At 45.4% G+C, this 11,405-nt stretch overlaps 1 protein-coding gene across 1 annotated transcript; it reads right to left on the reverse strand.

Moving 5' to 3' along the window:
* Window positions 1-757: 757 nt before the first annotated feature.
* EZHIP (EZH inhibitory protein) lies at window positions 758-2,349 on the reverse strand. The gene has a single exon (XM_088794965.1). The coding sequence runs from the start codon at window positions 2,321-2,323 to the stop codon at window positions 1,031-1,033; it is 1,293 nt and encodes a 430-aa protein (XP_088651091.1). The 5' UTR covers window positions 2,324-2,349; the 3' UTR covers window positions 758-1,030.
* Window positions 2,350-11,405: the final 9,056 nt, after the last annotated feature.

Below are 11,405 nucleotides of genomic sequence, written 5' to 3' on the forward strand. Positions count from 1 at the left end.
TTCTGACTCCAGATCCAAGCCCTAGTAGCAATGAGATCGCGAAAGCCGTAAAATTGCTCTTAGCCTCAATTTCCACATCTGTGAAATGGGAATAACTGTAGGCCCTCTGCACAGAGGTTCAGAGTAAAAGAGCAAAAAGATGTACTTTCTTTTTATAGTCTTTGGACAATGGCAGAATTATTCAAGAATAAGTAACACAGAAAGGTAAAGCATTTAAAATATGTGTTCCCAAAAGTTTTAGTTGTAACATTGTAGTTCCAAGTTTTTAAAGACACAACCAATAGGTTTCTGGTATGTTTCCTCAGGTTAATTTTCTTCCCACTATATTCTGTTTGAGCAGATGACAAATCCTTTCATGCTCCTTTGAGAGCTACCAAGGGGCTGACTACAGCCACTGTTTATCATCAGACATTGGGAAAACGCCTAAGTGGGGGCAGCACAGTGTCAAGGAATAAGGAGACTAGGTGATGGAGATTCTGGGAAGATGGTGGCAGTGGTGGCTGCATAGTTTTGTAAATCTGACCAAACACACATATAAAAACAGAACAATTAAACAGCAAACACCGAAAACAAAAATGCATATGCAATGTTTGCAGCAAATGCAGATTACAAGTTATCCCCCAAAATTGCCAAATCTAAGTGGGTAAGGACAAACCACCAACCCATATTACCTCCATCAAAGCCACAGTACAATAAAGCCAGCATTTTAATTTTATTCTTCAAAAAGGCATTACAACTTGGAGAAGGGGAATCTCAACTCAGGGGCAAAGGCAGGCCCTTCTGAGGGAGAAGAGGGCCTGGAATGAAGGGCCAACAGCAGGTAAGTGCTGGGTGGTGGAGTCTTAGGAAGGGGAGGCTTCAAAACTCAAGACTTTGGGTGTTGGCTCACAGAACTCACGGAAACCTCACAGGTAACTCTGGGGGCAGACAGCCCCTTCAGGGCAGTGGGTGTTGGTTCCTTTCTTGGGACTCATGAGGTTGCACTTGGAGGGTCACAGCACAGGAGTTGTAGGGAGGGAAGGGATGCTCCCTATTTCAGCGTGCACCTCTGGAGAGACAGGCTCAGGGCATCAACCTCCAGCAGCAGCGACGCATGCTTAGGGATAGCAGGGCTAGGAGTGGAGACGGAGCCAGGGCCATGAAACTTAAGGGAAGAGGAGCTCTGGCCAGAAAAATTAGTGGAGGGGGAGGAGAAGGAGGAAGAGGAAGAACTGTCATCACACCCCCCACGGAAAGGAAAGTACCTACCAGGAGGTGAGGGTGAAGAGGCACGCATGCGGACCGCATGCCAGCCAGGCTGGGAAGGAAGGCTTGGGACCTCAGGATCAGGAGAGCCTGAGCTGCTCGGGAACACACGCCTTCCTAAGGCGGACCCCGGGGAAGGAGGACTCTGGTCACCAGGTACAGGGAGAGAGGGGCGGCTGGTAGGCAATGATCCTCTCTGGGTGGGGCGGCTCAGGCGGACAAAGCCTGGAGTGGTACCCCTGCTGCGGAAGGTGGGGCTCAGCGGGGGGCTGCGGCTGCGGAGGGTAGGAGCTTGCCCAGTTGCATGGCTCCTGGAAGCAGGACCTGGCAAGGATGCACGGTTGAGAAGAGCAGCATCTGACCCGGATGCGTGGCTATGGACAGCAGAACCTAGCGAAGATGCACGGCAGCGGGTTGCAGGAAATGGCGTGGGTGCACGGCGGTGGACAACAGGGCCTCCCTCAGCTGCAGGGAGGTGGGATGCTGGGCCTGGCGCAGATGCCCGGCCGCGAGATGCAGTGTCATGGTGGTGGGATGCAGGGCCAGCTGAAGATTCAGTGCCAAGGCAGACAGCAGGGCCTGGCAGGGTGGTGCGGCTTCGGAGGACAGGGCCTGGCATGGCTGCTTCACTGGGGAGGACAGAGCCTGGTGCGGAGAGCAGGGCCTGGCTTTGGAGGGCTGGGCCTGGCTGCAATGCGCGACTGCACAGAGAAGCCCGACGAGCAGGGCGGCAGTGACGGCTGCTGGGCTGAGCCTTTGGAGAAGATGGCGGCAAAGGCGCGGAGCCCTCAGGCTCGGGAGCCCCCGGAAACAGACAGCACCGTGGAAGCTTCGGAGCCCCGACAGCCTCTTTGCCGCCTGGCCGCTTCCTCCCACGGCCTTTCGCTGGGCTCCTGGTCTGGGTGCGACGCCCGCCGGCCGGGCCAGCGCCGCTCGTGGCTTGCCCCCTGGCGTCTGCGCGCTCCACATGCGCCGTCTGGAGACTTTGGCCCATTATGGGCCTCACGTATCTCAGCTCCGCGAGGGGACTCGGGCTGCCCCGGTGCTCAGGGAGACCCCTCAACTGCACACAGTCCATGGAGGGCGGCCCTGGGTCCTCCGCAATGATCAAAATGGCGCCGGGCGCGGCCACCACACAGGAAGAGGCACCTGCTGTGCCAACGCGTGGGGCGCCGCCACCTGACAGAGACCGGTCGCTGGAGACCGTGGGGACCCAGGTGCCAGGATCCCGGTTGCCGGTCCCGTGGGCGGCGCCAGGCTCAGGGGCGACCTCATTGTTCGGCCCTGCGGGCACCTCACCCTCCTGTTGCTTCAGCTCCTTCTCCCAACACGACAGGGTGGCCATGATGCCAAGTTCTCCCTCAGAGTCCGGAGAGTGCGGATATGGGTGCTGCCTGGGTAGAACCGGAGCTCGAAGAGCGAGGGGGTGGGCGGGGCCGGTGTGATCTCCACTTCTGATTGGTCAGCTGGAGGTCACGTGGCTCTTCTCCTCCCGGAGCGAGTGGAACCCAGCTCCATCTGGCACTGAACTGGCCGGCATGCTCGATACCTCACACCCCCAGCCCCACCACCAGAGTCCGCGGGTCCCGGCCTCTGAGGTGAAGCCCCCATCCTTCCCTGGGCCCCTATGTGGGTGTGTTTCAAGGGGGGGGGGCTTGAGCGGGGAGGACATCCCTACAAACAATTCCAGTCACCCTGTCATGCGGGAGACCCTGCTCGCTGCGCCATTTGTCCTGTGCAGAGGCCTGCTCACCGCGCCATTTTTCAGGCTGGGCGGCCTGCGGGGTCTCTGCTCCCGCTCCCCACATAAGAACGCAGGACAGAGTGAGGCCAAAAAGGAACACCCACGGAGCCATAGGTAGGGGAGGCATACCACTACAGTCTCACTGGAGGCTGGGCCCACTGGACGCACGACCTGCCCTCCGCCTTTCCGCTAACCGACCCACCGACGACTCTCCTCCACTCTCCTCGACTCTGTTCCTCTCCTCTCTTCCGCTCTCCTCGGCTCTGCTCGGCTCCTCGGCAATCCTCGGCAGTCTTCAGCAGTGCTCGGCTCTCCTCCGTAGCCGCAGCAGTTATACCGGCGGCTAATCGGCTAACCGGCCACAGCCGACAGCCAATCAGCCACAGCCGAGCCAGCACCTTTCCACGTAAGGCCGAGAGCCTGTAAACTACTCTCTGGGGCTCTGTCCCCACACACCCCAAGTCAGCTTAGGTTTTCAGCACCATTCTGCTGGCTCACCTTCAAGTGCTGCCTTGAAAGAAATACCACACTGGCCAATAGGACATATCTCCAAGCCAGCTATCCCTCCCGGGATCTGGTCAGGACACTGGGCCCCTGCATGACCAAGAGGTGACAGTTGCCAAACCACTGCGGGCACCTGTATAACCTCACATCGAGGTCTGTTCGCAGAGGAGCCTGCAGGCGACGAAAGGGGTGGGGCCCACACTGTCCTGGCTCGGGATGTTCAGCACTACTGCCACGCGCCAGAGGGGGGTGGGGTTGAATTATCCAGTGAGATGTGGCTTTCCCTGCCTGTTCTCCCGAAGCATCTGCTGGAATTGCCTGGGATTACGGGTGATACTATCTTTAAATATGCATCATCATTTGTATGGGCTGCATAGTAATCCACTGATTTGGCCCTCTCTCTTGTTTCTGTTAGTATAAGTGTGCTGGGATGCACAGGCGTGAAGTTCAAAATTTGGACAATGATTTTTATTCATTAGTACCACAGGGCCGCGTGTTCAGTACCCAAAACAGAAAATCAGGTGTAGAAAAACTAGAACATAAATTCTCACCCACCAATAAGTAAGTACTGGGACTCTACTTTCCTGCTGGTAGAAAAGTCATTCATACATATTTTACAGTTTATTTTATGAAATGGAATCTCTTATCTATAGATATATTTAGTATCCGGCTTTTGGGGTCCACAGGTCCACAAAACACTCTTTCCAAGTCAATAAATACATTTCCAAAGGCCATTTCTTTAAGTACAAAATATTCCCTTCAGAGAAGCTGCTTACATTTTCAAACATTCCAACACTGACAGACATGGATATGGTCTCCAGCTTTTCATTCTATACCACATCACTGCGAGGCCAGCCAATCCTTCTTCCTAAAAATTGTTCATGTGCTCAATTGGGTCCTTGTTATAAATAATAAAAATTAAATTCCCAGAAGAAGAAATTCTTGGTGTAGGTCATGGACACTTGTCATCCTTTGATTAGAATATTAGCAAGATGGTCTCCTAAAAGTAACTAACTGTGATAGCAATTTGGGCTAAACGGACTGAGATGTTTCTTGACTGCATCACCAATTGGATTGAAACACAATGCAAAACAGACTGTAATTGGTACTGGGAGCGTTAAATAATATGGAATGGAAAATGGATTTGAACAGGAAGGCAGAAAGGGATGAAATGGAGACAGCTGCAGTGGAACCTGAAACTGGGAACGCAGTGTGGATTCAACAAGATAGAGAATGGAAGATGGAATGGGATGGAAATCGAATGGACTATGATGGAAAATGGGATGGAAAGGGGAATGGAAATAAGTATGAAAGGCACGTGGAATAAAAAATCTATATGTGATATTTTTATATGAGAAAAGAAGTACAATGGAATATAAAGTGAAGCAAACATTAAAAAAATAGAAGGAAATCTACATAAGAAGGAATCATAGAAAGGAACAGAATACGCAAAGTCATGATCAATGGGCAACGAAATTTGCACTACAGATTTAACAGTACTGGAAAGGAATAGAAATGAATGGAATGAAATGTAGAAAGAAATACAGAATACAAGGTTATGAATGATGGAGTAGGCAATGTATAAAAATGAAATGGAATGGAATACCAAAAACAAAATACTGATGAAATAGTGTATGAATTTGAAGGAAGAATGAATGCATGGAGTGTGTTCCGGTCATCTACCACTCCACAACTTAGTGTCATGGAACAATGACCATTTGTCATTCATCATGCTGAGGCATTCTGTAGGGCTGGAATTCAGACGGGGCAAACTAGGGAAGGCTTGTGTCTGCTCCGAGATGTCCTTGTCTGAGGCCTCAGCTGAGAACACTTGACTGGCTGTGAGGACATGAAGGAAAGAAACCAATCAGTGATGACCCTTCGATTTTGGACATAGTACCTGGGTGGATGGTGGTGCCACTTCCTGGAATATGGAAGAATTGTAGACTGGGGACACTGTGGGAATGGATGGTTCTCGTGGGGAAAAAAATTCTGGAAAAGTACATTTCATTTGCGTCATCCTTTCCATTATGAATGTTTTCCGTGTGCATAGATTACTGCTTCACGCATAGCACCTTGCCAAATGGAAATTTGACAAGACATAAAAAAAGTCATAAACACAAAATCTGCTTGGTGCTACAATTCCTTTGCAGGAGGCATTGAGCCTCAACATAAAAACAATGTATAGATAGAGATATAGATCCAGAAAATGTTATATAATCAAAAGAGACTATTTTTTGTGTCATTAGTTTTAAAAATTTTATACAACCTAAATTACCAGCAGGACACTGGATGTCCATAAAATAAACTTATGCAGATTTCATAGGATGTTTTTCAACAATTTTTAATGCTACTGGAAAATGGCTATGTCACACAAATAAAAAGTTATATACTGAATATCCTGATGTGTATTTGCATCTGTGCATACATGGAGTAATACATTCCTCTTTACATATACCTAGGATTCTATGTATATTAAAATATCATACACTGCATAGCAAGAGTGCTCACCCAGGGGCATTTTGCCCTCCAGGAACACTTGACAATGTTTGGAGAAATGTTCTGTTTCTCACAACAGGAGGAGGGATGGGAGGTGCTATTGGCATCCAGGTGGATCAAAGTTAGGAATGCTGATTGAACTTCCTGAAAGCACAAGGCAGCCTCCCCCTTACAAGAAAAAGTTGCCTGGTCAAAAATGTCAGTAGTATCTAGGTTGGCAAACCCTGCGGTATGTAGAGCATTTTGATAATTTGGAAAAGTCTAAACAAAGTTAAATCGCAGGCATCCCTGTCAGTGATGAATAACTATACTTAAAACTTTGGTATGTATATGTGTTACATTTTCTATGACAATTTTGTAGTGCATAATCACCAGAAGTGTGTGTGTGTGAAGGAAATTATTTTAAGTATTAATTCTTGCTCCACAGTAGACAAACGGCTTTCAAATATTAAGTATATTCATGTTTGCTTAAGAAACACTGCCTTGAGAATTGTAATTTCGGCTCATTTTTCGTGGAGGGATATCCCACCAATATTGATCCAACATCCTCTATCTCCTGATTTTCACCTTTCTGATCAAAGGTTTCCTTTCCAAGTATTTACGTACTTGGTTAATATAAAGGAAAGCTGTTGCCCATGTCGCAGTGGTTCTGACTATACAGGGCAGTGTGGATGACTAGCCAGGTCAGAGTAATCTCATTCCGCTTCCAGTGACTGGTGTAGGGATGGGCACTCCCCATTTGCAGTTCATGAGATATGGACCCAAGACCGCTTGCAGTCTTCAGGGAAGTTTCTCTCAGCTCTTAAAAAAATTAAAGAGACACAATGGATTGTTTACATGAAAAATCTAAACAGAAAAAATGTATATATCTAATCTTATAATAAATGAAATTTAGCATGATTGCTGGATATCTGGCCAACGTCATAAATTTCAACTGGATTTCTATATACCAGCACTAAAGTTATAAAGAGAAAAAGAAATTAAATGTCACTTCTTTTTCTTTTTTAATTAAATGGATGGGGTGTCATTGGTTAATAAGGTTACATACGTTTTGAGCGTTGAATTCTATAGCACATCATCTGTACATTGCAGTGAGTTATGACCACCCAGAGTCCAATCTCCCTTCGTCACCATATATTTGATCTCCATTATCCTTTTCTACTGCCGCCCTCCCCCTTTCCCTCTACTAACCACTACACTGTTGTCTGTGTAAATACCATATCTTATGGTATCAAAAACAGCAAACACCTAGGAACAAATGTAACAAAAGAGTCCTAAGACTTCTGTACACACATAACATTTCTGAGAGAAATTAAAAGAATACCTAACATAAATCAGACACATATCATATTTAGGTATTAGCAGACAACGGTACGCAAGTGAATTGAAGAGAGAATTCTCCTGAAAACAATCTATGGATTCAATGCAACCCCAATCAAATCCCCAGCAGTTGTTCTTAAAATGGAAATTGGCAAGCTGCTTCTAAATTATGTATGGGTTATGCAGATCCAAAACAGACAAGACATCTAAAACAAGACTTTTCAGGACTTCACAGCCAGCTAGCAAGACGAACTATGACGCTATAATGATTAAGGCCTTTGCTACTAGCACACGAACAGACAAATAAACCAATGGAACAAAGTCAAGGGTCCACAAAAGGGATCACACAAGCAAGGTCACGATATTTACAACTGTGACACTTGCTAGGGAGGGGGAAGGATGGTCTTTAAAAAAATAGGTGGACCTGGACCACATCGGGGACAGAGGATGTGTAGAATTAACTTGGTTGCCCCTCACTTGTGCTGTAAACAAAAATCAAGCAAACAAGTGAAGGCTTGTAGAAAATAACATGTGAGGGTATCTTTATGACCTCGAGGTAAGCAAAGACATTGGAGACAGGACACAAAAAGTGCTAACAATAAAGGAAAACACCGGTACTTTGCAGTTAATCAAAACAGGGACTTCTTCCTCGGCAGAGCAATCAGGCAAGAGAAAGAAATAAAAGGCATCCAAATTAGGAATGAAGAAGTTAAATTGTAACTCATTGCAGATGACATGATGCTATATATAGAAAACCCTAAAGACTCCACTAAAAGGCTAGTAGAAACAATCAACGAATACAGTAAAGTTGCCAGCGACAAAATCAATGTACAAAAGTCCATTGCATTCCTATATACTGACAACGAAATCTCAGAAAAACAAATTTAAAAAAAAAAACAATTCCTTTTGCAATTGCAGCAAAAAGAATAAAATACCTAGGAATAAACTTAAACAAGGAAGTGAAAGACCTATATGCTGAAAACTATAAGACATTTTTAAAAGAAATTGAAGAAGACACAATGAAATGGAAAGATATTCCGTGCTCATGGACTGGAAGAATCAACATCGCTAAAATGGCTGTATTACCCAAAGCAATATACAGATTTAATGCAATCCCCATCAAAATCCCAATGGCATGTTTTAAAGAAATAGAACAAAAAAATCATCAGGTTTGTTTGGAACCACAAAAGACCCCGAATAACCAAAGCAACCTCAAGAAACAGAACAATGCTGGAGGTATCACACTCCCTGACTTTTTAGCTAGTACTACAGGGCAACAATAATCAAAACAGCATGGTATTGGCAGAAAAACAGACACATAGACCAATGGAATAGAATTGAGAACCCAGAAATAAAACCACATAAATATGGGAAGATAATTTTTGACAAAGAAGCAGAAAACATACAATGGAGAAAAGACAGCCTCTTCAATAAATGTTGCTGGCAGAATTGGAAAGCCACATGCAAAAGAATGAAACTGGACTGCTATCTGTCACCATGTACCAAAATCAATTCAAAGTGGATCATAGACTTAAGCATAAGACCTGAAACGATAAACTGCAGAGAAGAAAACGTAGGTACTAAGCTTATGGAACTTGGGTTCAAAGAGCATTTTATGAATTTGACTCCAAAGGCAATGGAAGTGAAAGCTAAAATAAACGAATGGGACTATATCAAACTTAAAAGCTTCTGCACAGCAAAAGAAACCATCGACAAAATAAAGAGGCAAAGAACTGAATGGGAGAAGATTTTTGCAAACAGTGCCTCTGATAAGGGGTTAATATCCAAAATATACAAGGAACTCATGCAACTCAACAACAAATAAACAAACATCCCAATTGAAAAATGGGCAGAGGACCTAAAGATACATTTCTCCAAGGAGGACATACAAATGGCACATAGACATATTAAAAAATGTTCAACATCACTAATCACCAGAGAAATGCAAATAAAAAACACAATGACACATCACCTCACCACAATTAGAATAGCTATCATTAACAAGACAAATAGTAACAAGTGTTGGAGAGGCTGTGGAGAAAAAGGAACCCTCATACACTGTTGGTGGGAATGCAGATTGGTGCAGCCGCTATGGAAGGCAGTGTGGAGGTTCCTCAAAAAATTACGAATAGAATTACCATATGACCCAGCAATCCCTCTCCTGGGTAGCTACCCAAAAAATCTGAAAGTATTTATCCATAAAGACACGTGTGCTCCAATGTTCACTGCAGTTTTATTAACGGTGGCCAAGACATGGAAACAACCAAAATTTCCTTTCGATAGATGAATGGATAAAGAAGTTGTGATATGCATACACAATGGTATACCATTTGGTGGAAAGAAAAGATGAAATAGGACCATTTGTAACAACATATATGGATCTTGAGATTATAATGCTAAGTGAAATAAGTCAGACAGAAAAAGCAGAGAAACATGATTTCACTGATATGTGGTATATAAACAAAAAAAAACACAAAATAACAAGACAAACAAATGAGAAACAAAAATTCATAGGCACAGATAATAGTTTAGTGGTTACTAGAGGGTAAGGGGGGAGGCGGGTGGTAGATGAGGGTAAAGGGTATCAAAAATATGGTGATGGATGGTGTCACACAATGTGATTTACAGATGATGTAATACAGAATTGTACACGTGAAATCTATGTAACTTTACTAACAATTGTCACCCCAGTGAACTTTAATTGGATATGAATAAATAAATAAATAAATAATAGTGACTTCTGTTCGACAAAAGACACACTTAGAGCGTGAACAGGTAAACCTCAGAAAGAAGAACGATACCTGCTAAACACATACATCCCACAGAATATATGTCTTTTGTACAGAATATAACGCCTCCCAAAATCAAGAAGAAAGGCAATGCAATGAAAAATTGGCAAACTATTTGAACAGGACTTTCACAATACAGGACATCCAACGAACTGACCAATGAACTGATGAAAAGCTGCGCAACCTGAGTCCCCAGGGGTATAGATGCTGATGAAAATCCCAGGGAGATATCAGGAGACATCTACCAGAATAGCCAAGACAACTAACAATATCAAGGGTAGATGAGGATATGGAGGGCCTCTCAAAAGCTGGTGGGAGTGTAAATTGGTACCAGCCCTTGGGAAAAGTGTTTGGCACTCTCTGTCAGAGCGGAACAGGTGCATTCTCTGTAACCCTGCCACACTATCTGTATTAATGGTCCATTCCTGCGTAACAAACTGCCATAAACTTACCAACTTCAGAGCAATGCCTATTTAGTTGCTCACGGTTCTGTAGGTCAGAAGTCTAGGCATCTGCATGGCTTTGCTCTCTGCTCAGTGGCTCACAGGGTGCAATCAGGCTGTTTTTCTTTGTGGAGCCTCTGAAGAGGAGTTAATTTCCAAGCTCATTTGGGTTACTGGCTGAATTCATTTCCACTCTCAGCTCCTAAAGGCCGGCCGCAGGTACTTGCCACACGGGCCCCTCCCCTCCAAACACCCTCTCACGCTTGAGTCTCTCAGGTGTGGCCCAGGTCATTTTAAGGGCTCGCGTGTTTAGGCATGGCCCACCCAGATTTTAAGTTCCACTGATCTGGAAACTTCCTGCACCTGCAAAACCTTTTTCCACACAGTGCAATGTAATCATGGGAAGAGGGTCTCATCAGATTCTCGGGCTCCTTGCACCATCAACAGCAGGGGATTAAACAAGGCCAAGAGTCATTGGGGTGACCTTAGAATTCCACCTACCATAGTCTGCCCTCTGGCACCCAGAGCCCCAGTCTATCCCAAAACTGGCATCAGCTCAATTCCTAAAGCTTGATGAAATCACTTGAACTCATAGTCTGAAATCTCATTGCCTCAATCATCAAAATCGAGCATGGGTGAGGATCCTGGGTATAATCCATGCAGTGCAACTCCAGGCGCACAATCCCTCTCCAACTGGGGACCAGTGGTGACACTAAGGTAACAAGCTCTCTCCCCCCAACACACAAGGGTGGGATAGGCATAGGATAACAGCTATAAACCTGCTGGTTCGATGTGGAAGGAAATGGAGGGCAGAAAGGAGTTAAGAGTCCCAAGGCTGCTGGGAAATCCAGCGGGGAAAGC

This window comes from Rhinolophus sinicus, chromosome 18, assembly GCF_057876585.1.
Source record: "Rhinolophus sinicus isolate RSI-liver-muscle chromosome 18, RSI-T2T, whole genome shotgun sequence".
NCBI lineage: Eukaryota > Metazoa > Chordata > Mammalia > Chiroptera > Rhinolophidae > Rhinolophus > Rhinolophus sinicus.